This window comes from Halichoeres trimaculatus, unplaced genomic scaffold, assembly GCF_033239565.1.
Source record: "Halichoeres trimaculatus isolate MK-OKI-2021-1 unplaced genomic scaffold, fHalTri1.1 fHalTri1_scaffold_1, whole genome shotgun sequence".
Classification (NCBI taxonomy): Eukaryota; Metazoa; Chordata; class Actinopteri; order Labriformes; family Labridae; genus Halichoeres; species Halichoeres trimaculatus.
In genome coordinates this window covers 10,749,606-10,774,943 of record NW_027437179.1, presented here as the reverse complement: position 1 = coordinate 10,774,943, position 25,338 = coordinate 10,749,606, and the positions used below count along the sequence as shown (strand labels likewise).

General features: G+C 40.9%; 2 protein-coding genes across 2 annotated transcripts in view; both read right to left on the bottom strand.

The window, feature by feature from the left end:
• The window catches only part of LOC141805407 (butyrophilin-like protein 2), a 106,773-nt gene that overhangs the window by 16,333 nt on the left and 65,102 nt on the right, over positions 1–25,338 (bottom strand). The window lies entirely within an intron of this gene.
• Positions 1,226–3,795, bottom strand: LOC141798951 (CD276 antigen homolog). Its single transcript, XM_074680970.1, has 3 exons — positions 3,632–3,795; positions 2,678–3,013; positions 1,226–1,245 (listed from the first exon to the last, which is right to left on the bottom strand). Exons 1-3 carry the CDS (start codon positions 3,729–3,731, stop codon positions 1,226–1,228), a joined length of 456 nt encoding a protein of 151 aa, XP_074537071.1. The 5' UTR covers positions 3,732–3,795.

Genomic DNA, 25,338 nt, shown 5'->3' with positions numbered 1-25,338 from the left:
ATCCCGTAGAATAAGTAATTTCCAAAAGAAAAAAATTAAACCTGACTCCACAGCAGTCAGCTTTCCCTTTGCAGCTGTGATCCATCGGTAGCTTTTTCAGCCATCCTGACAATTCACTGTTAAATGTGTTTCCAGGACTGAAACTGAACAATTTTAAAGTAACGTGACTGATTATGAAGAAAAACACCCTTACAAACAGCCTATGTTTGTCTAACCACGGGCAAATAAAATGATTAAACAAAGCTCAAAATCTTCAACCTGTCGCTGAAAAGGATTACAGACGTTCATTAAACTTCTTCATGAAGTTTATAATTGTTGACGTTAAATCACCAACACGGTTTTGACCAATCATATTTACTGTCTCTGAAATCGGTAAACGCCTCGTGAGAAAACGAACCAATCAGCGTTTTTCTACAATCTACAGGAACGAAGCTTCTGGAACTTTAACCCCAACAACCAATCAGTGAACAGCATCCTCCACGAGCGCCTCCTTTGTCTGACTGATTGATGCAATCGGCCAATAGAAAGCCAGTACAGAGAAAACACTCCGAGTTCACAACCACCGAAACCACCTGCCTGACCATAAACAGAAGTTACCGCTGACGGACTTTCTGTCATGGTGGGACGTTTTTATATCAGAAAAACGTTTCTTATGTTTGGTTATAGACTTTATTCATTTATGCTAATATCGACAATCATAATATAAGTGCTTAGTTTGTCTTTTTACTGTTCAATCAAACACTTTGACAAATTTTCATTCACTTATTTCATCTAATCAGAAAGGTTAAACATCTTCTTTTGGTAACTTTGTAAAAGTTTACAGAGCTCTGTGGACACCTGCTGGACATGCTCTGTACTGCACTTTCTAAAATATCTCGGAGCAGCTTCAATCTGTCAACATGAAACTTAATACAGACATTAGAGACAAGATGAGGGAAATATTCTGTGAATTTCAGTCTGATAGTCCTTATGATGAATATTTAATTGTATCCAAAAGATGAAAACAAAGAAAAGGAATAAAAACAAATTATAATATGTTCATTAAATTATTTCCCATAGTGCCTACATTGAGGACTCAAGTCATGATAGTGTGCTTACTGACACCTCAGAGAGTTTACATTCACAATGACAGAATGAACAGTTATAGTTTTTTAAGGTCAAATAATCATAAACTAGTTCAAATTTGTGTGAAGAGTGACAAAAATATACTTGATTTTGACAAAACTCAAGCAGTTAAGATACACTCTGAAAGAAAAAAAAAACAGTCAAGGTTAGAGAGCTTTGGTAATGCATTAACATGGCATACAGGCATCACTGTTATTAAAATAAGCCATTTCATACATTTCATTTGACTCCCTAAAAGATAAAATAAAGTCTCTGGTTGAAGAAACAAGCGTCATTCTGTAACATGAGACTGCTTTGTGTTGTTACTGTAAGATTAGTGTTAAATGGTCAGAGCAGGAATGTTAATCATTCTCTAATATTGGCCTCAATTATTTATGGGATGTAATTTATCTTACCCACTTTATAGTACAGAGTGAAATAAGTTGTCCGACCAATTTTTTTGTATATAGTTCTGCTGCACAGAGATTACAAACACGGACTAAGAACTCACCAGGCTTTGTTTAACAGTACAAAGATATAGCTACAAGCTTATTTAAAGCTCTTTGAGTAAAATATTACATCTTGCTTCATGAGTCTGTACCAGAAGTAAATCAATATAAATAAAATAAGAAGTATTTATACGCATCGCTTCTTTAAAATGATTAATAACCATCTTTAGTTTTGTTGGATCAGAATTTTTTACTCAAACAAATATTCACTAGGTAAATGAGTGATTTTTGGTTTTGCATGATTTTAAATGGCTTAGTTTAAAATCATTTGTTCACCATACAAGCCTTAATTAATTAACTCAGCCTGAGCTCATCTGAGGCTCTTCAGTCCATCTGTAAATAAACTTTACTGTTTTAGAGTAATACAATAAATCTACAAGTACTTTTGTGAATATTTACTCATCTTTTGAGAGTGTTTTTAAGTAATCAAATGAAACATATTTAAGTATTTTAGCAAGTATTTTCATGAAATATGACATGTTCTGTGCACAACTCTGTGAAAGTGTTTGAGAGCTCTGTGGACACCTGCTGGAGATTCTCTGTACTGCACTTTCTAAAACATCTTAGATCAGCCTCAGTCTGCACACCTGAGATGAGACACAGGAATCATGTGTAACTTCAGGTGGATGCTCTGCTTCAAAACACAACTTTTTTATTTTTGTTTTAAACTCACCAATAAGTGCATAAGGACAGAAAGATAAAAAAAGGAGTAAACAGACAAAACTGACGTAAATGATCCTTGATGAGAAATAAGTATATAATGTTAAATTCAAACTGGTTCTTGTAGTTTCTGATTGTTCTTCCATTGATATATGCTGTGTAAAGATATTGAAATATTGAAACCTGTTTCCTTTGCTTCTAATTTTAATGACAATGTGTCCCACTAGTTGTTATTAAGCAGTTAAAGCAGGGAGTGTTTAAAAGACAGATGTGCAAATATAGAGAAATCAAAATACATGCAGAATAAGATTTTAAAGAATGGGTGAAATGTAATAAACTTGATGGTCCTCATTTGACCAGTCCTCACAGTAAATCTGAAACAAGAGTTTGATGAAAGAACTCACCAACAACAAGCTGAACGCTGAACTTGGGGCTGTGCTGAAGATTGGGGAAAATACAGGTGTAGGTTCCACTGTCAGACACCTTGGTCTTTGTGATCTTTATGGAGGTGTTGCCGTTCTTCAGTTCTTCTTGAAAAAATGAGACTCTACCTTTAAACTGTTTATCTTGATCATCAAAGTCTCTGCCAGAGTAAAGGCCAGCATTATACATGAACACCCTCTCCTCCTTTCCCTTCTCCAAGTCTTTCTTCCAGTCAAACAGCGCTGACTCCAGGTTCTCCTTGGAGCTGAGGGAACAGGGTAAAACTACATCACTGTCTTCTGTCACCACCACTGGACCTGAGAGACAAACGCACACGCATGATTAACACTGTCCTAACTAGACACTGAAGAATTTTAAATTAAAGATTTGAAAGAATAAGGGGATGAAACTTTTTCCTCTGGTCCCTCTAGTCCATTAACCTTCAGTCTGACTTTTATTTCATAGTCTTTAAAAGTCAATATAACTGTGTTTGACCCTCACAGATCAGGTCCCAGCAGACATGTCTCCAGTTCTTCTTTCTCATGGTCCATATCAGAGTGATGCTGCAGTTTAGTGTCTGCAGGATGGAGGAGACGCCCCACACATCCACTCCCTCATCTATCACCAACATCATCACACTGCGCATGTCTGTTAAACGGCTGAAGCTGTCATTTCATGACGTCAGCTGTGTTATGGAGGCTGATGTGTTAATCCTGAATAGTGATTATTATTAGGACACATATTACCAACTGTATTAATGCTCCTTCTTTTCAAATGGAGCTAAATGCTAATGCTAACAGCTTCAGGTGCTACCATTCTCCCTCCTCCTCTGATAAACTTGGTCCTTTTCTGTTTCCTGACTTCATGTTTGAACATTTCTTCACACATTTCATCTCAAAGAATTCAGAGTCAGTATGAGCCGTTAGTTTTCTTACCATTTTCATCAGTAAACGTTGATCCAGAGCGAGTCACCAGACAAAGACAGACGAGAGGAAGGAGCTTCATAGTTTTTGATGTCTCCTGAAGATTCACCATCACTCTAACAGCTCTGTGAGGAACACACACTGATACACATCTGACTGAGAGCTGAGCTCAGAGACCACAGAGACATCACATGAATCCCTTAGTAATACTTCCTGAAAACTCCTTTCACAATAAAAGACACATTTCTACTGAACCAGCTCATGACTGAGAAAAAACTGTGGAAAGAAAAAGTTTGTCAGATTACCAGTTGTGAAAAAAAGTCTGATCCTTTATCATACTTGACAGAATAATTTACCACTTTGTTGAAGAAAGATACTGCAGAAAAAAAAGTAAAAGTATGGCTGTCTAATCAGCTGTTTGCACCTTAAGCTGTGATAACAGTTCATAAATGATACCAGAACAAACTATAAAATAATTTTTTAACCATAAAACAAATTTGGAAATAACCTTACAGCAATGTGAGGTGGGGCACTAGAGAACTATCAGTCAGCAGCAAAACTGTGACAAGACTGGCAGTGATAAGACCAGAAAGAGAAACACAGAAAACACAAATTCCATATTCTAATGCATGACCTCATGTTCTGTATGATTATTTAAAAAGACATTACTCTGCAATAATTTTGTATCTCTCTTTAAAAAAAACAAAAACAAAAAAAATATGCTGATTTTACTTTTGTGTTAATTTTTTTTCCAGTCTGACTGTGAAAACATGCTTTCATGACATTTACAAATCATTGTATTTTGTGTCTATTAATATTTAACACAACATCCCATTCCCATTTTATTTTTATTTGTTTTTGTGTACTACATAAACTCATTATCTGAAGCTCCATGAAGGGGAAACAGCTTCAGAGCTGTCCTTGGTGCTGAACATGTTCTCCCTACAGCCAACACCAGGGGGAGCTGCAGACCCAATAGACCTCTATTCTGCCTTAATGTCATCAGACATCAGAGCATCACTTTCTATTAAGTTACGAAAGGCATTATTTTTCTTTAAGAAATATGTTTATATTTTTTTAAAAAGTTCATTTTCATCTTGTGGCAGAGTATTTTTAATCTAACTGTAACAATATGAACAAATGGAGCTCTGTAAAATTCCTAAAGGTGTCAGGGGAACTTTGAGGAGGTAACAATTCTTTAAAGAGGTGAGTTCAGCTTTCAGTGGATGGGGGAGGTCCACTTTAGTGTCTTTATCACAGTTTGAGCACAGACACATGAAGAACAGTCCCAGCACACAGTCTGGCATGTTTCCTGTTTTATTCAAAGGTTTGTACAGAAACCATGAAGCAGTGTGTGAAATGACACTCATGTGAAATGTCAAACTCTGGATTAACACCTGAACCAAGTAAAGCAGCAACACAGGCTCAGCACAGATCATGTCAATAGCACAAGTATGAACAGAGAAAAATCAGTCTCAGTACATTTGACTTTATCTGATAAATATTCACATTTATTTACAGCAGAAAGAAAGTCAGCTGATTTTAAAGTCCATGTCTACATCAGTTCAGAGCTTTAACAGATAAAAACAGCAGCAGATTCAGGTCATACACTTTAGGTAGAAAAAGCTTCATTATCTCAGTTATTCATTCACATGCATACAAATAAACACACACACAGTTTGGGTTTTGGTTTGTTGCTCATGGACACTTATTCAGGGCTCAGAGTGAAGTCCTTCTTCTGCTCAGATCTGAACTCTGTGTTGAAGACAAAACATGACTTAATTTGTTTTCCCTGTCAGTGAAATCTAAGCTCAGGCTCTTAAATGAATGGACAAATGTTTCAGCCTCCTCTGAGCTGAAGGTGCAGACACAAGTCCTCTCTCAGGACTCTCCTGGTTGCTTTAAAGTCACCTGATCCTTCAGGTGTGATCAGTTTCATTTGGTCTGAACTCCTCAGTTTTGAGCTGTGTTATAAACTGAACTCAGTGAAGGTTAAAGTTTAATCCAGTTTCTCTTGAACTGGGTCATTTAGATTGAAATGTCATCCTCTACTGGTCTCCATGTCTTCACAAACACCTGATCACACACAGCCAAGAACACGCCAGAGCAGCTGACTTCACAGGACCCCAGAGTCAGGAGGTGGAGACTGAATCTGCTTTTGAAGAGCTTCAATCTGCTTTTGATGGTTTCGATTGTTGATCTGTTGGACCCACAAAAAGTAAAGAATGTTTAGACTCTAAACAGGAAATTCACAGAAATCATTTGAATAAATTGAATTTGCACATTTGAACTTACTTTTCTGGACCTCCAGACTACAAACCCGACAATAACAAGAACAGCGAGAACAATTCCAAAAAGAATCCATCCAACAGGCGGCCCTGGATATGAAAACATAAAGTCTGTGTATGAGTCAGGGTGTGAATATGTGTGCGTGTGTGTGCGTGTGTGTGTGTGTGTGTGTGTGTGTGTGTGTGTGTGTGTGTGTGTGTGTGTGTGTGTGTGTGTGTGTGTGTGTGTGTGTGTGTGTGTGTGTGTGATGATGAAAGCAGCTCTGGATGAATGTGAGCAGGAACACTGATGTTAGCTCTGATCTGACGCTCACTTTGCTCCTGCTCGCCTGCTCAGCTCTTAGCTCGCTTTGACTCTTACTCTCAGTACAGAGGAGGAGGATGGAGCTTCATCCTGTTTCTGAGACCAGACTTTCCACCACAATTTGTTTTTCAAAACAACAGGAAAAGAAGAAGAAGAAGAAGGAGAAGAAGAAGAAGATTTTTTTTTTTTTTTTAACAAAACACTTTATTCACAATAAAATTCAACAATCAGCTACTTTATGTTTATCATCTACTCAGCACAGACAATTTTTCAGATTTAGTTTTCCATCATGTACTTCACACAAAATGTTTTTAAAGCCCCACAACAGTAAAAATTCATCCACTTTTCCCATGGCCTTGTGGAATTGAAACTCAAGCCTCAGCCTGGCTTTAATGTTGCACTTCCACAAGGCCACAGGATCTAGCCCTGATCAAGCAGCCTGTCTCTCCGAGTGAGGTAGATAGCCATTTTGGCTTCACCAATTAAAAAGTTTAAAATTCGGCACTTAAATTTATTCTTCCTGTTGTACTCAATGCAACAGACAAAAACAGGGCCAGAGAATACAACATCAAAAAGATTAAAAACTCCAGTTAAAAAGGTAAAAAAAGGATTAAGTCTCCTGCGCTCAGTAAAAACATGAAAAACATTCTCAGACAGACCACAAAAAGGACACTTATTTAAAACAGTGGGGTTTATGGCTGATAAAAAACTGTTGGTGGCGATCGCACCATGTAAAATCCTCCACTGGAGGTCACCAGTTCTTTTTTTTAATGGAGGCTTATACAAAACTCTCCAGTGAGGTGTGTGTCCCGCCAGTCTGTCTGTCCACACACACAAGGGTCTGTCATTCAGGTTTTTCTTATGGATAACTTTAACACAGTTCATGTACAGCAGCTTTTTGTCTGTACTGTGGAGCGTCATCTTTTTCGCTCCACTGACAGCCAGGAGGGGACCACTGAGGTCAGAGAGGTCGAGGCAGAAGGTAAGATCAGGGAAAGGGTCTGTGGGCTCAGGCTGGACTCGCCCCTCTCCGTACAGCCGAAGGAGGTGACTCTCTTTTTTCGACAGTTTCTGTATCCAGAGCTCCAGGCTCCTCTTAATCAGTCTGGCGGAGCGCATCCTTATCATAGTACCCATAGCCTCCACGTCCAAAAGATCTGGTCCTGCAGCATCCACCAGCTGTTTCAAAGTTACCGTCTGGGAGCCGGTCAGCGCCCCCATCAGTCCTGGAAGAGAGCTGCAACACACATCCAGTCTGGCACCATGAATTCAAGGCTCCATCAACAACCAGTGCAGAGAGTCACATTTCTCATTTCTTTTAAAATTGAACAGGGTGCATGATTTAAAAACACCCTGATAAAATTTTGGTAACCCATTTAACTTTAAAAAATTAAGATCAGTTAAAAACAGCGCAGCATCCAGCCCCAGGTTACTCACACGCCTGAAGATGCAGCTGGCCACATCCCTCCACACTAAGTCTGGAGGTCCTGTGAGATACCTCTGGACGAACTGTATTCTAAAAGTGGCTGTTCGACTGGCCAGGTGGACAAGGCCCTGGCCCCCCTCCTCTCTGGATAAAAACAGCACAGACTGTGGCACCCAATGAAACCCATCCCAAAAGAAACTCACAATTTTACTCTGGATTTGAGCTAAAAGGCCTGATGGTGGGTCCAAACAGGCCAGCCTGTGCCAGAGCAGTGAGGCCACCAGGTTATTTAAAACCAGCACCCTCCCCCTGTAAGACATCTGTGGGTGAAGCCATTTCCACTTATTGAGCTTGTTCTCTATTTTATTCAATGATATTGTCCCAGTTTTTTCTCATTATGTTTTCTTGTCCTAAAAAAACACCCAGGTATCTGAAACCATCCCTTTTCCAACGTAAGTGTTGAGGGAGAAGTGGCAGACCTCTATGCCATTCACCCACTGCAACAGCTTCACATTTTTCCCAATTTACTTTGGCAGCAGAGACTGCAGCAAAGCTTGCTGTGACATGAGCTAAAGTGTCTACGTCCTGCTGGTCTTTAATTAAAACAACAACATCATCAGCATAGGCAGACAAAGTAATGTTACTATTAAAACCAGGTAAAAACAGACCTTGAACACTCCAGCGTATTTTCTGGAGAAGGGGTTCCAGGGAGAGTGCATCGAGCATCCCCGACAGCGCACAGCCCTGCCCAACACCTCTATACACCCTAAAAGGGGCACACAAGCTGCCATTTACCTTCAGCACACTCTCAGTGTCTTTGTACAGCACCCGGATCTTAGCAATGAGAGACCAGTGCTGAACCCAAACCTCCTCATTGTCTGCCAAAGGAAGCAGTGCTCAACACGGTCAAATGCCTTTTCTTGATCTAATGCGAACAAGCCAATATTTAAACCCAATGAACTGGAGACTTCCAAAACATCCCGAATTAGGTAGATATTATCTACCATGGACCTGCCGGGTACACAGTACGTCTGATCCCGATGGATGACCTGCTCCATAGCCTCTTTTAGCCGATTGGCTATAGCTTTGGAGAGGATCTTATAATCAGTGCAGAGGAGGGACACTGGGCGCCAGTTTTTTATCTCCTGTAGATTTCCCTTTTTTGGCAGGAGGGTGATGATGGCTCTCCTGCATGAGAGAGGCAGAGAACCAGCAGCCATAAATTCATTAAAAACACCCAATAAGTCATTGGCAAAGATGTCCCAGTAGGCTTTATAAAACTCTACAGTTAGGCCATCGATGCCTGGGGCTTTGCAGCTCTGCATGCTCTGCAGGGCCACGTGCAGTTCCTGCACAGACAGAGGGCTCTCTAGCTTTGAGTTGGTCTCCTCAGAGACCTGAGGCAGTCCATTGCAGAACTCCTCCATGAGCTCCTCGTTCTCCTTGTACTCACTGGTATACAGAGCAGAGTAAAAACCCAGCGCTCTCTGCCTGATCTGGCCTGGCTCGCTCAGTTCCTGCCCTGTGTCCGACTGCAGTGAGTGGATCGCCTTCCTCTGACTGTTCTTCCTCTCCAAGCTGAAAAAGAAGCTAGAGGGAGCATCCATCTCCGTGATGGTCTGGACTCGGGACCTGACAAGTGCACCTTGTACTCTGGTGTCCAGCAGGTTGGCTAAAGCCATCTTTTTAGACTTGAGAATTTCAACATATCCTCGATTTCCTGTGGACTCACTCAACTGCTCTAGTTCCCCTACATCAGTCTCCAGATCTCTGATCGATCTGGTGATGTCCTGTGTAACATTGAGAGTGTGCTGTTGACATAATAATTTAATCTGGAGCTTTCCGTGGTCCCACCACTGTCTTAGACAGGTAAAATCATTTTTCTTCTGCCTAAAGTCAGTCCAAAAATAAATAAGTGCCCCTCTAAAACTTTGATCCATGGTTAAAACTGAATTAAAATGCCAGTAGGCGCTTTTAGGTCAAATGTTTTGAATAAAAACACTACATAAAAGCAAAGAGTGATCAGTAAAACCCATTGGTAAAATCTTACATGTTTTAAAAATATTTAAATGATGCTTCAAACAATAGAAACGGTCAATGCGTGCTAATGAAACCCTGTTTCCACTAATGTGGGACCACGTGAACTGCCTGGAGCTTGCGTGCATCCTTCTCCATACATCCACCAGGCCATGGGATGAGACCAGCCGTCTTAACGCCTGCTGGGATGCTGGATGAGGCTCTGTGTGATTGCGATCTAAAAGCTCATTTTCTGTACAATTAAAATCCCCGCCTACAAAAATGTAATCAGCTGACCCACAATCTTTTAATTTCTCTGTGACACTTTCAAAGAAATGTTTCCTCTCTGCACCGTTGTTTGGAGAATAAATATTAATAAAAACTACATTAAAATGCTCAAAAACAGCTCGCACTAAAAGGCACCTTCCCTGGATGATGTGTTGCACCTCTGTAGACTTTGGGGTAAAAGCTCTGGAGAACAGAAAGCCCACCCCCGCACTTTGTGTGGTGTGGTGACTTAAAAACACGTCTCCTCTCCACTCTCTGCGCCAGTCCACCTCATTGCTGTCATCACTGTGTGTTTCTTGCAAAAATAAAACATCCACTTTTTTCTGATTGACTGTCTCGTAAACAAATGCTCTCTTTCTTTCCTCTCTGGCCCCGTTCAGGTTTAAAGAAGAGATTTTAAAAGTGTTCATAGTGGGTGAGAGGTTAAAAACTATACTGATAACAGCCAATAAAAAAAGCATCAAATTTAAATTTGTCATTTTAAAAAAATGTTTAACAAATTTCTTTTCTGACTTTGAACATTATTTTCTTCAGTCTAAATACTTCTTGGTCAGTGAAGCCAGATTCGACTTTTGTCTTAATGTGGTGTCTGGCTGAATGATAAAAAACATTTTTGTCTGGGAAATAATGCTCTAGATTTACACCCTTCATATATTTTGTCTGTTGCAGGAAGTTTTTAAACATCTTGGCTGAGTACACCTGCTCCTGACTGGATAACTGTGTGTGTGTTGGTGAAAAGTCACTGCAATCAGAGATCCAGCCCTCGCTGTCACTGATGTCAGACTGCACCTCCAAACCACTCATCTGTTTACTGGCCTGTTTGCTGGCTTTAGCCGCTGCCACCACATTCTTCCTCTTACTGCGCCTTTTTTGAGGGGCAGCAGAGACCTCACCCTCCATTGGCTCTGTAGCCTCACCTGTCTCGCCTGTTACACTAACCTGAAACTCTTGCCTGACTGCAGCTCACCACCTTACCAATTTCACCCAACTGTTCTTTAGTCACCTCATTTTCCTCTCCTCCCTTTGCTCCACACACCTCCCTCACCTCACCTGCCTCACATGCTTGACCTGTCTCACCTGCTTCTTTCACCTCACCTGTCTCACCAAACTTACCTGTATCACCTACTTCTCTCACTTTACCTGTCTCACCCACCTTGTTTAACTCACACTCTGTCTCACCCTCCCTCACTGCGCACAGCTCTCTTCTCTGTGCTCCACTCCCTTCACCTGTCTCTCCTATGACACTCTCCCCCTCTCCACTCACGTCATCTCCTGCCTGTTTGTCGCTGCCTGGTTCAGAGGCTGCTGCAGCAGGACTGCTGACAGCTGCCTCCTGCAGCTCTGCAGCAGGACGCTGCCCCCAGGCGCCGGCCTTCCCGGCTGAAGCGGACCGGGTCCCTGCGCGCTCAGGCTGCGCCAGGTGGAGTCATGCCGGCTCGCTGAGGGCATGCTTTGATCGCATGTCCTTCCTCACCACAACCAAAACATTTCATGTTGGACGATGTAGCAAAATACACACAATCAAAATCATCCATTCTCACACGAAACCGAATATTGAACTCCTCATTCCTGTTGTTCAAAATCATAAACAGTTGTCTCCGGTGGGAGACAACATGTTTTAGGAGAGGAGACTTACAGCCTGACAGCACCTTTTTTAAAGGGGGAAACCACTTTCCCATGCTGTGATAATTCTCTGCACAAGAATTCATCACTGATAAACGGGGGGTACGTTTGAGAGTGTGATCTTCGTTGCTGGCAGAGTCAGTGGGAGCAACTGGACGAGCAGTCCATTCACAGAAATGCCAGCCTCGACCAGCGAACGAGCCTGCTCAACCTTCTCCACAAACAAAACCACTGCACCGTTCATCCCAGCAGCAGATTTAACTGCCCCATGCCCGATCACCTCACCAACGGCCAGAGCCACTTCCTCCACGGTGCACGGAGAGCCCGCAGTGACTTTAACGCCGTGCTCCCGTGTCAGCTGAGAGAAGCCTCCGCCGCTCACCACCATGACCACGCCGACCTGCCAGTCAACACCTGGCCAGGTAAAAGCACACAAATCCCCCCAAAACTGAAATAAACCCGACAAATAAAGACTCAAACGACAAACACAACTACATGACTGAACACACAGAAAAAAAGACAGAAAAAGATAGAAAAAACTAGAAAAGCAATTTCTGAAGAAATTGCGCTGTGAATGCAGAATGCTGAAGCAGCTTGCGCTGAACTGCTAATGCAGAATGCTGAACATGAATGACTGAAGATATGTCTGAAAATGGCTGAATGAAGTCTTAAATAACTCGTGCTGAAATGCTAAAGCAGAAGCTGAACATGAATGACTGAAGATGTGTCTGAAAATGGTTGAATGAAGTCATGCAAGGCTTGCACTGAAATGCTAATGCAGAACGCTGAACATGAATGACTGAAGATTTGTCTTAAAATGGTTGAATGAAGTCTTGAAAAGCTTGTGCTCAACTGCTGATGTAGAATGCTGATCATGAATGACTGAGGATATGTCTGAAAATTGTTTTAAAAACTCCTGTAAAAGCTTGCGCTCAACTGCTAATGCAGAATGCTGAACATGAATGAATGAGGATATGTCTGAAAATTGTTTTAAGAACTCCTGGAAAGCTTGCACTGAAATGCTAATGCAGAATGCTGAATTAGCCTGCCATGAACTCTTGGATGAAAGGAAATAAATGGTCGAATAAATGGAATGGATGAAGGAATTTAAAGTTGAAATTGTTGCGTCTATTCAAAAATTAAAGGAATGTATCAAATTTTAAAGAACATTGATGGAAATAATGACCTGACTGAGGGTAAATGTAAGTCGGCGTTCTTAAACCCTGTTAAAATGTAATCCTGTGTGTCCTGTGTGTGAGTTTTTTAACCATGTAAGCCTGTAGGCTGAGGCCCATCTGAAGCCAGATGTTTCCATGGTGATCATTGTTTACCAACTGCCATCAGAGAGCTGGTGGAGTCTGTTGATTCCCAACACATTCCCTTTGAAATCAGGGTGTAAAGGTGCTTGCAATTCTGACAAAAAGAATGATGATGAAGCATGAATCAGTGTAATCTAAAATAGGATTTAAAAGTTTGACTGGCTGAATCAATTCAGGAATTAAAGGAAGGAATTTAAATTTAAAGAAAAAAATCTGGGAAAATAAGGAGCTGACTCAGGGAAATGAAAGTCAAATGCTGTTAAAGTGTGATACTTTCTGCCCTGTGTGTGTGTGTGTGTGTGTGTGTGTGTGTGTGTGTGTGTGTGTGTGTGTGTGTGTGTGTGTGTGTGTGTGTGTGTTCAATCATGTAAACCTGTCTGCTGAGGCTTATCTGAAGCCAGATTTTACATTGGTGATCAATGATAAATTAACAGACACATGCTTGTCTTTGTTCCTGGATGTTTTGATGAGTTACTAAAAACAGCTGCATGAGATGAAAGGTTTCCACGGTGACCAGCTCGTCAAGGGCAGCAGGTGCAGGTGCACAACTTTGCCCTTGTTACAGTAATTTTATGAAGATTTTGTGGCAAAGCAAGAGTCCGAATCTCCTGTCACCTTGCCAAAACCGTGAGGGCTAGAATAAAAATGAACACACCGTAGGAATCCTGAGACCCAGAGGAAGCTGTTGATCTAAATTTCATGCATGGAGGTCAAGAAACAAACCCACGAGAGCGATAGATAGATGAGGGAAAATTTACTGATCTCTGAGAAAACCCCTCAGGAATTAACATGGAGGTATATGGGGATTTTTTTTAACTTCTCATGACAGTTGGCCATTTTGTGAAAAAGTGCTCCATCCTTTTGCTTTAAAAACCACTTTGTCAGAAGCAGGACAAGACTACTTACATGCTGAGGGCTTATTTGTGTTGATAGCTCAAAAAATATGGCCAAGAGAGCAGTTTACCCAGAAGTTTCTCAGGTCTTGTTTCCCCCTCTCCCTGCTCTGTCGTTTGAATCTCCCACTCTGAGCCAAAACATTCCGTCCAATACACACCAATGTTAAACGGCTCGAAGAGCTGAAATGCATCATGACCTTTGAAGGGTCATTGTGAAGAAACTATGAATGCTAGGAAACATTTGAAACCCACTGAATGAAGCCAAAAGATAGCTGAATATTTTGAAGTTTGAATGGAGTTTGTAGCTGAATGTATGACTGAATGAGGAGGGTTTGAAGCAGGCTGAGAAAATGTCCTGAAGGGAGAAAATTTTGAAAATTCCCCATTCATCTCTATGTGACCAAAATTTCGTAAATCGTCGTATATCTCGGAAATTATTCGTGAAAAGTTTCTGAAAAGTCATAGCCCCCTTGTCCCCACTGAAACACACGTTTTGAAGTTTGAACGGTGAAAATCGGTTGAAGTTTGCCTGAGTTTTAGCGGTCCAAAAAAGCGGGCGGAAGAATGAAGAAGAAGAAGAAGAAGAAGAAGAAGAAGAAGAAGAACTAGAAAAGCAATTTCTGAAGAAATTGCGCTGTGAATGCAGAATGCTGAAGCAGCTTGCGCTGAACTGCTAATGCAGAATGCTGAACATGAATGACTGAAGATATGTCTGAAAATGGCTGAATGAAGTCTTTTATAACTCGCGCTGAAATGCTACAGCAGAAACTGAACATGAATGACTGAAGATGTGTCTTAAAATGGTTGAATGAAGTCTTGAAAAGCTTGTGCTCAACTGCTGATGTAGAATGCTGATCATGAATGACTGAGGATATGTCTGAAAATTGTTTTAAAAACTCCTGTAAAAGCTTGCGCTCAACTGCTAATGCACAATGCTGAACATGAATGAATGAGGATATGTCTGAAAATTGTTTTAAGAACTCCTGGAAAGCTTGCACTTAAATGCTAATGCAGAATGTTGAATTAGCCTGCCATGAACTCTTGGATGAAAGGAAATAAATGGTCGAATAAATGGAATGGATGAAGGAATTTAAAGTTGAAATGGTTGCGTCTATTCAAAAATTAAAGGAATGAATCAAATTTTAAAGAACATTGATGGAAATAATGACCTGCCTGAGGGTAAATGTTAGTTGGCTTTCTTAAACCCTGTTAAAATGTAATCCTGTGTGTCCTTTGTGTGTGAGTTTTTTAACCATGTAAGCCTGTAGGCTGAGGCCCATCTGAAGCCAGATGTTGCCATGGTGATCATTGTTTACCAACTGCCATCAGAGAGCTGGTGGAGTCTGTTGATTCCCTACACATTCCCTTTGAAATCAGGGTGTAAAGGTGCTTGTAATTCTGACAAAAAGAATGATGATGAAGCCTGAATCAGTGTAATCTAAAATAGGATTTAAAAGTTTGACTGGCTGAATCAATTCAGGAATTAAAGGAAGGAATTTAAATTAAAAGAAAAAAATCTGGGAAAATAAGGAGCTGACTCAGGGAAATGGAAGTCAAATGCTGTTAAAGTGTTATACTTTCTGCCCTGTGTGTGTGTGTGTGTGTGTGTGTGTGTGTGTGTGTGTGTGTGTGTGTGTGTTCAATCATGTAAACCTGTCTGCTGAGGCTTATCTGAAGCCAGATTTTACATTGGTGATCAATGTAAATTAACAGACACATGCTTGTCTTTGTTCCTGGATGTTTTGATGAGTTACTATAAACAGCTGCATGAGATCAAAGGTTTCCACGGTGACCAGCTCGTCAAGGGCAGCAGGTGCAGGTGCACAACTTTGCCCTTGTTACTGTAATCTTATGAAGATTTTGTGGCAAAGCAAGAGTCCGAATCTCCTGTCACCTTGCCAAAACCGTGAGGGCTAGAATAAAAATGAACACACCGTAGGAATCCTGAGACCCAGAGGAAGCTGTCCGTCTAAATTTCATGCATGAAGGTCAAGAAACGAACCCACGAGAGCGATAGATAGATGAGGGAAAATTTACTGATATCTGAGAAAACCCCTCAGGAAATAACATGGAGGTATATGGGGATTTTTTTGAACTTCTCATGACAGTTGGCCATTTTGTGAAAAAGTGCTCCATCCTTTTGCTTTAAAAACCACTTTGTCAGGAGCAGGACAAGCCCTCCTCCATTTTGATATATAAAATGCCTATGTGGAGCGAACATTGTGACCAAAAGAGCAGTTTACCCAGAAATTTTTCAGGTCTTGTTTCCCCCTCTCTGTGCTCTGTCGTTTGAATCTCCCACTCTAAGCCAAAACATTCCGTCCAATACACACCAATGTTAAACGGCTCAAAGAGCTGAAATGCATCATGACCTTTGAAGGGTCATTGTGAAGTAACTATGAATGCTAGGAAACATTTTAAACCCACTGAATGAAGCCAAAAGGTAGCTTAATATTTTGAAGTTTGAATGGAGTTTGTAGCTGAATGTATGACTGAATGAGAAGGGTTTGAAGCAGGCTGAAAAAATGTCCTGAAAGGAGAAAATTTTTAAAATTCCTCATTCATCTCTATGAGACCAAAAAACGCACAAATTCTGAAATATCTCGGAAAGTATTTGTGAAAAGTTTCTGAAGAGTCATAGCCCCCTTGTCCCAACTGAAACACACGTTTTGAAGTTTGAACGGTGAAAATCGGTTGAAGTTTGTCGGAGTTTTAGCGGTCCAAAAAAGCGGGCGGAAGAATGAAGAAGAAGAAGAAGAAGAATAAATTTTTTTGTCACAGAAGAACATATACTGTGAATGCATTGCTGCATTCACAGCAACTAGACAATTTCCGCGGAAATCGTGAGAGGGGCTCGGGCGGCGGCCGGGCTTTTTGCAGTCATCAAACATCAGAAACACCGATGTGACCAGACCTTGTTTTGTACTGACTTCTGATTGAACAGGTGTCAAATTATCCCATGAACAATGAAGCGCGCTTCGCGCACACACTTTCATATCTTGAAAATGTTCAGAAACACAGATGTCACCAGATCTTGTTTCGGACTGACATAGCGAAACACTCCTTAACATTTCTTATTTCTGAATCAACAGGTATTAAATTACCTCATGCACAATGATGCACACTTTCATATCTTTACTGTTCTAGCCCCAAAACATTATGTCACAAATATACACCTACATATCACAAGACATGTGAGAGTGGCTGGTTGCAGAGCCTTAACCACAGATAAGCTCTTGAGAACTTGTTAAATTACTTGTGTGTGTGTGTGTGTGTGTGTGTGTGTGTGTGTGTGTGTGTGTGTGTGTGTGTGTGTGTGTGTGTGTGTGTGAGGGAGAGAGGGAGAACTGTAAAGAGATAAGAGAGAGAGAGGGAGAAATAGGGAGAGAAAGAGAGGGTGAGGGAGAGAGGGAGTATTGAGAGGAAAATGGGTTCATGTTAGTGTGTGTGTGTGTGTGTGTGTGTGTGTGTGTACACACTTTCATATCTTTACTATTCCAGTTCCAAAGCAATACGTTACAAACATAGACTGCAAGCCAAAACACCTCCATCAAAGGCGCAGCCATTGGAAGCAGTTGTGCAGCCAGAGTCTGCGCAGTACAGACTGTGAGGGATTCTGGGAGAATCTGAGTGGGGCTTGGCAACAAAACTAATAATTTTATTTTTCTTTTGCGAGTCTAATCACTTCTTGACTCTACGCCCTTACATATTTTACAATCCCAGAAAAAAAATACACAAGAACGGCAGCCGTCAATTATCATTAGATGTGACATAGTACCTTGTTTTTAACCTCTCATAACTAATGGAAATGTAACTGTTCAGAAGAGAAAAAAAAGACTTGAATACAAGGCAGCCAAATGATATCTTCAAAATCATGCACCTGTGTGTGCGTGAGGGAGAGGGAGGGAGAGGGAGGGAGACAGTAAGAGAGAAAGAGACAGAGAAAATTGAGAGAGAAGAGATGGGGGTTTATGTGTGTGTGTGTGTGTGTGTGTGTGTGTGTGTGTGTGTGTGTGTGTGTGTGTGCACGTGGGTATGTATGGGTTGGCTGTATGTGTGTGTGTGTGTGTGTGTGTGTGTGTGTGTGTGTGTGTGTGTGTGTGAGTATGTGCACGTGGGTATGTATGTGTGTGTGTGTGTGTGTGTGTGGGTGTGTGTGAACGTGGGTATGTATGGGTTGGCTGTATGTGTGTGTGTGTGTGTGTGTGTGTGTGTGTGTGTGTGTGTGTGTGTGTGTGTGTTCGTGCGCATGTGCACGCGTGTGTGTGTATGGGTTGGCTGTATGTGTGTATGTGTGTGTATAAGAGAGTTTGGGTTGGCTGTTAAGGCATAGTAAACAAAAACCTGTGTTCCTCTGTCCCTCAATGACCTCATCAGTCAGTAGACACAGCTGTGTGGTTACCATGGTGATCATAAGGATGATGTCACAGTGAGTGTGATCTGTCAGTTACACTTTGGAACTCCTTTGTATCCACTGATCTACAGCTGGAGTTTTGGGCTAGACATAGGTCCGAACAAACTGCATTTATGCTGAAACCCTAAGGGCTAGAAGAAAAACAAAAACATTGTGAGAATCTGGAGACTCTGATGAACAAGATGATGTGCTTTACAAGATGGTAGGATTTAAATAGACCGCACGAGGGCGATTTGCAAATGTAGTTAGGAATGAAGTTGATGAGAAATATAGGTCAGATTTTAACATTACTTCAGATTACAGGGATGTGACGGTTTCACTCACACTGAGGCATTTTTTGGCAAAACAGTACATTTTTGGGGTAAAATACTCCCTTTGTAAGAAGTAGGAGATGTCAGGGAACTTCGTAATGTAGTTTTTATTTATCTGCTGTGAAGATTTTGGAAGTTATGACAATTCATTGGAGAATGCTGCAACCTGTCATCAACCGCTGCTCTCACTCTACTTTCAGACATTCCGCACTGGAGGAGCTGAGGTTTCAGGGCAAAAACCAAAAAGTTTATGTTGCTTCAACAGTAAAATCTCAAAAACTGTAATAGATATCAGAAAAGGCAGGTCATACTCGTAGAGCTGAAAGATCAGTGAACATTTTAAAGCAAAAATGGTGCCTGTAAGTGGAAGTATGCCAAAGTCTTAGCGTCTCAAAGTAAGTGGAAATTTTGGGCAGTGAGAGGGAGCGATTCCTAGGTTCCCCATTCATTCTCTATGAGGGATTTTTCGCCGTTTTTGGCCAATAAGTCGGCCAAAATTTGGCGAATTGGTGAAAAAAATAATAGCCCACCATTCCCGACCGAGCCGCACATTCTGATGTATAATTTGTGGGGGTTTTCTCAAAGCCCTTGGAGGAGTAGCGAGCCAAAGTTTTGGCCGGAAGATGAAGAAGAAAAAAAAAAAAGAGGCGAACGGAAGAGCATTAGGGGCTCGTGGCTTCGCCACGAGCCCCTCTCCTGCATAGCTTGCTATGCAGGAGAGGGGCTCGTTCGAAGCCCGAGCCCCTAACTAGAAAAGCAATTTCTGAAGAAATTGCGCTGTGAATGCAGAATGCTGAAGCAGCTTGCGCTGAACTGCTAATGCAAAATGCTGAACATGAATGACTGAAGATATGTCTGAAAATGGCTGAATGAAGTCTTAATTAACTCGCGCTGAAATGCTAAAGCAGAAGCTGAACATGAATGACTGAAGATGTGTCTGAAAATGGTTGAATGAAGTCATGCAAGGCTTGCACTGAAATGCTAATGCAGAACGCTGAACATGAATGACTGAAGATTTGTCTTAAAATGGTTGAATGAAGTCTTGAAAAGCTTGTGCTCAACTGCTGATGTAGAATGCTGATCATGAATGACTGAGGATATGTCTGAAAATTGTTTTAAAAACTCCTGTAAAAGCTTGCGCTCAACTGCTAATGCAGAATGCTGAACATGAATGAATGAGGATATGTCTGAAAATTGTTTTAAGAACTCCTGGAAAGCTTGCACTGAAATGCTAATGCAGAATGCTGAATTAGCCTGCCATGAACTCTTGGATGAAAGGAAATAAATGGTCGAATAAATGGAATGGATGAAGGAATTTAAAGTTGAAATTGTTGCGTCTATTCAAAAATTAAAGGAATGTATCAAATTTTAAAGAACATTGATGGAAATAATGACCTGACTGAGGGTAAATGTAAGTCGGCGTTCTTAAACCCTGTTAAAATGTAATCCTGTGTGTCCTGTGTGTGAGTTTTTTAACCATGTAAGCCTGTAGGCTGAGGCCCATCTGAAGCCAGATGTTGCCATGGTGATCATTGTTCACCAACTGCCATCAGAGAGCTGGTGGAGTCTGTTGATTCCCAACACATTCCCTTTGAAATCAGGGTGTAAAGGTGCTTGCAATTCTGACAAAAAGAATGAACATGAAGCATGAATCAGTGTAATCTAAAATAGGATTTAAAAGTTTGACTGGCTGAATCAATTCAGGAATTAAAGGAAGGAATTTAAATTTAAAGAAAAAAATCTGGGAAAATAAGGAGCTGACTCAGGGAAATGAAAGTCAAATGCTGTTAAAGTGTGATACTTTCTGCCCTGTGTGTGTGTGTGTGTGTGTGTGTGTGTGTGTGTGTGTGTGTGTGTGTGTGTGTGTGTGTGTGTGTTCAATCATGTAAACCTGTCTGCTGAGGCTTATCTGAAGCCAGATTTTACATTGGTGATCAATGATAAATTAACAGACACATGCTTGTCTTTGTTCCTGGATGTTTTGATGAGTTACTAAAAACAGCTGCATGAGATGAAAGGTTTCCACGGTGACCAGCTCGTCAAGGGCAGCAGGTGCAGGTGCACAACTTTGCCCTTGTTACAGTAATTTTATGAAGATTTTGTGGCAAAGCAAGAGTCCGAATCTCCTGTCACCTTGCCAAAACCGTGAGGGCTAGAATAAAAATGAACACACCGTAGGAATCCTGAGACCCAGAGGAAGCTGTTGATCTAAATTTCATGCATGGAGGTCAAGAAACAAACCCACGAGAGCGATAGATAGATGAGGGAAAATTTACTGATCTCTGAGAAAACCCCTCAGGAATTAACATGGAGGTATATGGGGATTTTTTTTAACTTCTCATGACAGTTGGCCATTTTGTGAAAAAGTGCTCCATCCTTTTGCTTTAAAAACCACTTTGTCAGAAGCAGGACAAGACTACTTACATGCTGAGGGCTTATTTGTGTTGATAGCTCAAAAAATATGGCCAAGAGAGCAGTTTACCCAGAAGTTTCTCAGGTCTTGTTTCCCCCTCTCCCTGCTCTGTCGTTTGAATCTCCCACTCTGAGCCAAAACATTCCGTCCAATACACACCAATGTTAAACGGCTCGAAGAGCTGAAATGCATCATGACCTTTGAAGGGTCATTGTGAAGAAACTATGAATGCTAGGAAACATTTGAAACCCACTGAATGAAGCCAAAAGATAGCTGAATATTTTGAAGTTTGAATGGAGTTTGTAGCTGAATGTATGACTGAATGAGGAGGGTTTGAAGCAGGCTGAGAAAATGTCCTGAAGGGAGAAAATTTTGAAAATTCCCCATTCATCTCTATGTGACCAAAATTTCGTAAATCGTCGTATATCTCCGAAATTATTCGTGAAAAGTTTCTGAAAAGTCATAGCCCCCTTGTCCCCACTGAAACACACGTTTTGAAGTTTGAACGGTGAAAATCGGTTGAAGTTTGCCTGAGTTTTAGCGGTCCAAAAAAGCGGGCGGAAGAATGAAGAAGAAGAAGAAGAAGAAGAAGAAGAAGAAGAAGAAGAATAAATTTTTTTGTCACAGAAGAACATATACTGTGAATGCATTGCTGCATTCACAGCAACTAGAAAAGCAATTTCTGAAGAAATTGCGCTGTGAATGCAGAATGCTGAAGCAGCTTGCGCTGAACTGCTAATGCAGAATGCTGAACATGATTGAGTGAAGATATGTCTGAAAATGGCTAAACAAAGTCTTAAATAACTCGCGCTGAAATGCTACAGCAGAACGCTGAACATGAATGACTGAAGATGTGTCTGAAAATGGTTGAATGAAGTCATGCAATGCTTGCACTGAAATGCTAATGCAGAACGCTGAACATGAATGACTGAAGATTTGTCTTAAAATGGTTGAATGAAGTCTTGAAAAGCTTGTGCTCAACTGCTGATGCAGAATGCTGATCAAGAATGACTGAGGATATGTCTGAAAATTGTTTAAAGAAGTCCTGTAAAAGCTTGCGCTCAACTGCTGATGCAGAATGATAAATTAACCTGCCATGAACTCTTGGATGAAAGGAAATAAATGGACAATAAATTGAATGGATGAATGAATTTAAAGTTGAAATGATTGCGTCTATTCAAAAATTAAAGGAATGAATCAAATTTTAAAGAACATGTATGGAAATAATGACCTGACTGAGGGTAAATGTAAGTCGGCTATCTTAAACCCTGTTAAAATGTAATCCTGTGTGTCCTGTGTGTGAGTTTTTTGACCATGTAAGCCTGTAGGCTCAGGCCCATCTGAAGCCAGATGTTGCCATGGTGATCATTGTTTACCAACTGCCATCAGAGAGCTGGTGGAGTCTGTTGATTCCCAACACATTCCCTTTGAAATCAGGGTGTAAAAGTGCTTGCAATTCTGACAAAAAGAATGATCATGAAGCATGAATCAGTGTAATCTAAAATAGGATTTAAAAGTTTGACTGGCTGAATCAATTCAGGAATTAAAGGAAGGAATTTAAATTTAAAGAAAAAAATCTGGGAAAATAAGGAGCTGACTCAGGGAAATGGAAGTCAAATGCTGTTAAAGTGTGATACTTTCTGCCCTGTGTGTGTGTGTGTGTGTGTGTGTGTGTGTGTGTGTGTGTGTGTGTGTGTGTGTGTGTGTGTGTGTGTGTGTGTGTGTGTGTGTGTGTTCAATCATGTAAACCTGTCTGCTGAGGCTTTTCTGAAGCCAGATTTTGCATTGGTGATCACTGATAAATTAACACACACATGCTTGTCTTTGTTCCTGAATGTTTTGATGAGTTACTCTAAACAGCTGCATGAGATCAAAGGTTTCCACGGTGACCTGCTCCCTGCTCGTTAAAGGCAGCAGGTGCAGGTGCACAACTTTGCCCTTCTTACTGTAATCTTCTGAAGATTTTGTGGCAAAGCAAGAGCCCGAATCTCCTGTCACCTTGCCAAAACCGTGAGGGCTAGAATAAAAATGAACACACCGTAGGAATCCTGAGACCCAGAGGAAGCTGTCCGTCTAAATTTCATGCATGAAGGTCAAGAAACGAACCCACGAGAGCGATAGATAGATGAGGGAAAATTTACTGATCTCTGAGAAAACCCCTCAGGAATTAACATGGAGGTATATGGGGATTTTTTTGAACTTCTCATGACAGTTGGCAATTTTGTGAAAAAGTGCTCCATCCTTTTGCTTTAAAAACCACTTTGTCAGAAGCAGGACAAGCCTCTCTCCATTTTGATATATAATGTGCCTATGTGGAGGGAACATTGTGACCAAAAGAGCAGTTTACCCAGAAATTTTTCAGGTTTGGTTTCACCCTCTTCCTGCTCTAAGCCAAAACATTCCGTCCAATACACACCAATGTTAAAACGGCTCGAAGAGCTGAAATGCATCATGACCTTTGAAGGGTCATTGTGAAGAAACTATGAATGCTAGGAAACATTTGAAACCAACTGAATGAAGCCAAAAGGTAGCTTAATATTTTAAAGTTTGAATGGAGTTTGTAGCTGAATGTATGACTGAATGAGGAGCGTTTGAAGCAGGCTGAAAAAATGTCCTGAAAGGAGAAAATTTTGAAAATTCCTCATTCATCTCTATGAGACCAAAAAACGCACAAATTCTGAAATATCTCGAAAAGTATTTGTGAAAAGTGTCTGAAGAGTCATAGCCCCCTTGTCCCAACTGAAACACACGTTTTGAAGTTTGAACGGTGAAAATCGGTTGAAGTTTGCCTGAGTTTTAGCGGTCCAAAAAAGCGGGCGGAAGAATGAAGAAGAAGAAGAAGAAGAAGAAGAATAAATTTTTTTGTCACAGAAGAACATATACTGTGAATGCATTGCTGCATTCACAGCAACTAGAAAAGCAATTTCTGAAGAAATTGCGCTGTGAATGCAGAATGCTGAAGCAGCTTGCGCTGAACTGCTAATGCAGAATGCTGAACATGATTGAGTGAAGATATGTCTGAAAATGGCTGAACAAAGTCTTAAATAACTCGCGCTGAAATGCTAATGCAGAACGCTGAACATGAATGACTGAAGATGTGTCTGAAAATGGTTGAATGAAGTCATGCAAGGCTTGCACTGAAATGCTAATGCAGAACGCTGAACATGAATGACTGAAGATTTGTCTTAAAATGGTTGAATGAAGTCTTTAAAAGCTTGTGCTCAACTGCTGATGCAGAATGCTGATCAAGAATGACTGAGGATATGTCTGAAAATTGTTTAAAGAAGTCCTGTAAAAGCTTGCGCTCAACTGCTAATGCAGAATGCTGAATTAGCCTGCCATGAACTCTTGGATGAAAGGAAAGAATGGACAAATAAATGGAATGGATGAATGAATTTAAAGTTGAAATGGTTGCATCTATTCAAAAATTAAAGGAATGAATGAAATTTTAAAGAACATTTATAGAAATAATGACCTGACTGAGGGAAAATGTAAGTCTGCTATCTTAAACCCTGTTAAAATGTAATCCTGTGTGTCCTATGTGTTAGTTTTTTAACCATGTAAGCCTGTAGGCTCAGGCCCATCTGAAGCCAGATGTTGCCATGGTGATCATTGTTTACCAACTGCCATCAGAGAGCTGGTGGAGTCTGTTGATTCCCAACACCCCTTTTGAAATCAGGGTGTAAAGGTGCTTGCAATTCTGACAAAAAGAATGATCATGAAGCATGAATCAGTGTGATCCAAAATTGGATTTAAAAGTTTGAATGGCTGAATCAATTCAGGAATTAAGGGAAGGAATTTAAATTTAAAGGAAAAAATCTAGGAAAATAAGGAGCTGACTCAGGGAAATGGAAGTCAAATGCTGTTAAAGTGTGATACTTTCTGCCCTGTGTGTGTGTGTGTGTGTGTGTGTGTGTGTGTGTGTGTGTGTGTGTGTGTGTGTGTGTGTGTGTGTGTGTGTGTGTGTGTGTGTGTGTGTTCAATCATGTCAACCTGTCTGCTGAGGCTTATCTGAAGCCAGATTTTATATTGGTGATCAATGATAAATTAACAGACACATGCTTGTCTTTGTTCCTGGATGTTTTGATGAGTTACTATAAACAGCTGCATGAGATGAAAGGTTTCCACGGTGACCAGCTCGTCAAGGGCAGCAGGTGCAGGTGCACAACTTTGCCCTTGTTACTGTAATCTTCTGAAGATTTTGTGGCAAAGCAAGAGTCCGAATCTCCTGTCACCTTGCCAAAACCGTGAGGGCTAGAATAAAAATGAACACACCGTAGGAATCCTGAGACCCAGAGGAAGCTGTCCGTCTAAATTTCATGCATGAAGGTCAAGAAACGAACCCACGAGAGCGATAGATAGATGAGGGAAAATTTACTGATCTCTGAGAAAACCCCTCAGGAAATAACATGGAGGTATAT

Excerpts from the sequence above, each read along its gene's own strand:
- LOC141798951 (XM_074680970.1), bottom strand. The coding sequence starts at position 3,731 with ATGGTGAATCTTCAGGAGACATCAAAAACTATGAAGCTCCTTCCTCTC. Across the intron at positions 3,014-3,631 it reads AACGTTTACTGATGAAAATG|GTCCAGTGGTGGTGACAGAA; the intron begins GTAAGAAAACTA and ends TTTGTCTCTCAG. Across the intron at positions 1,246-2,677 it reads CAGCGTTCAGCTTGTTGTTG|AGTGTATCTTAACTGCTTGA; the intron begins GTGAGTTCTTTC and ends TTTTTCTTTCAG.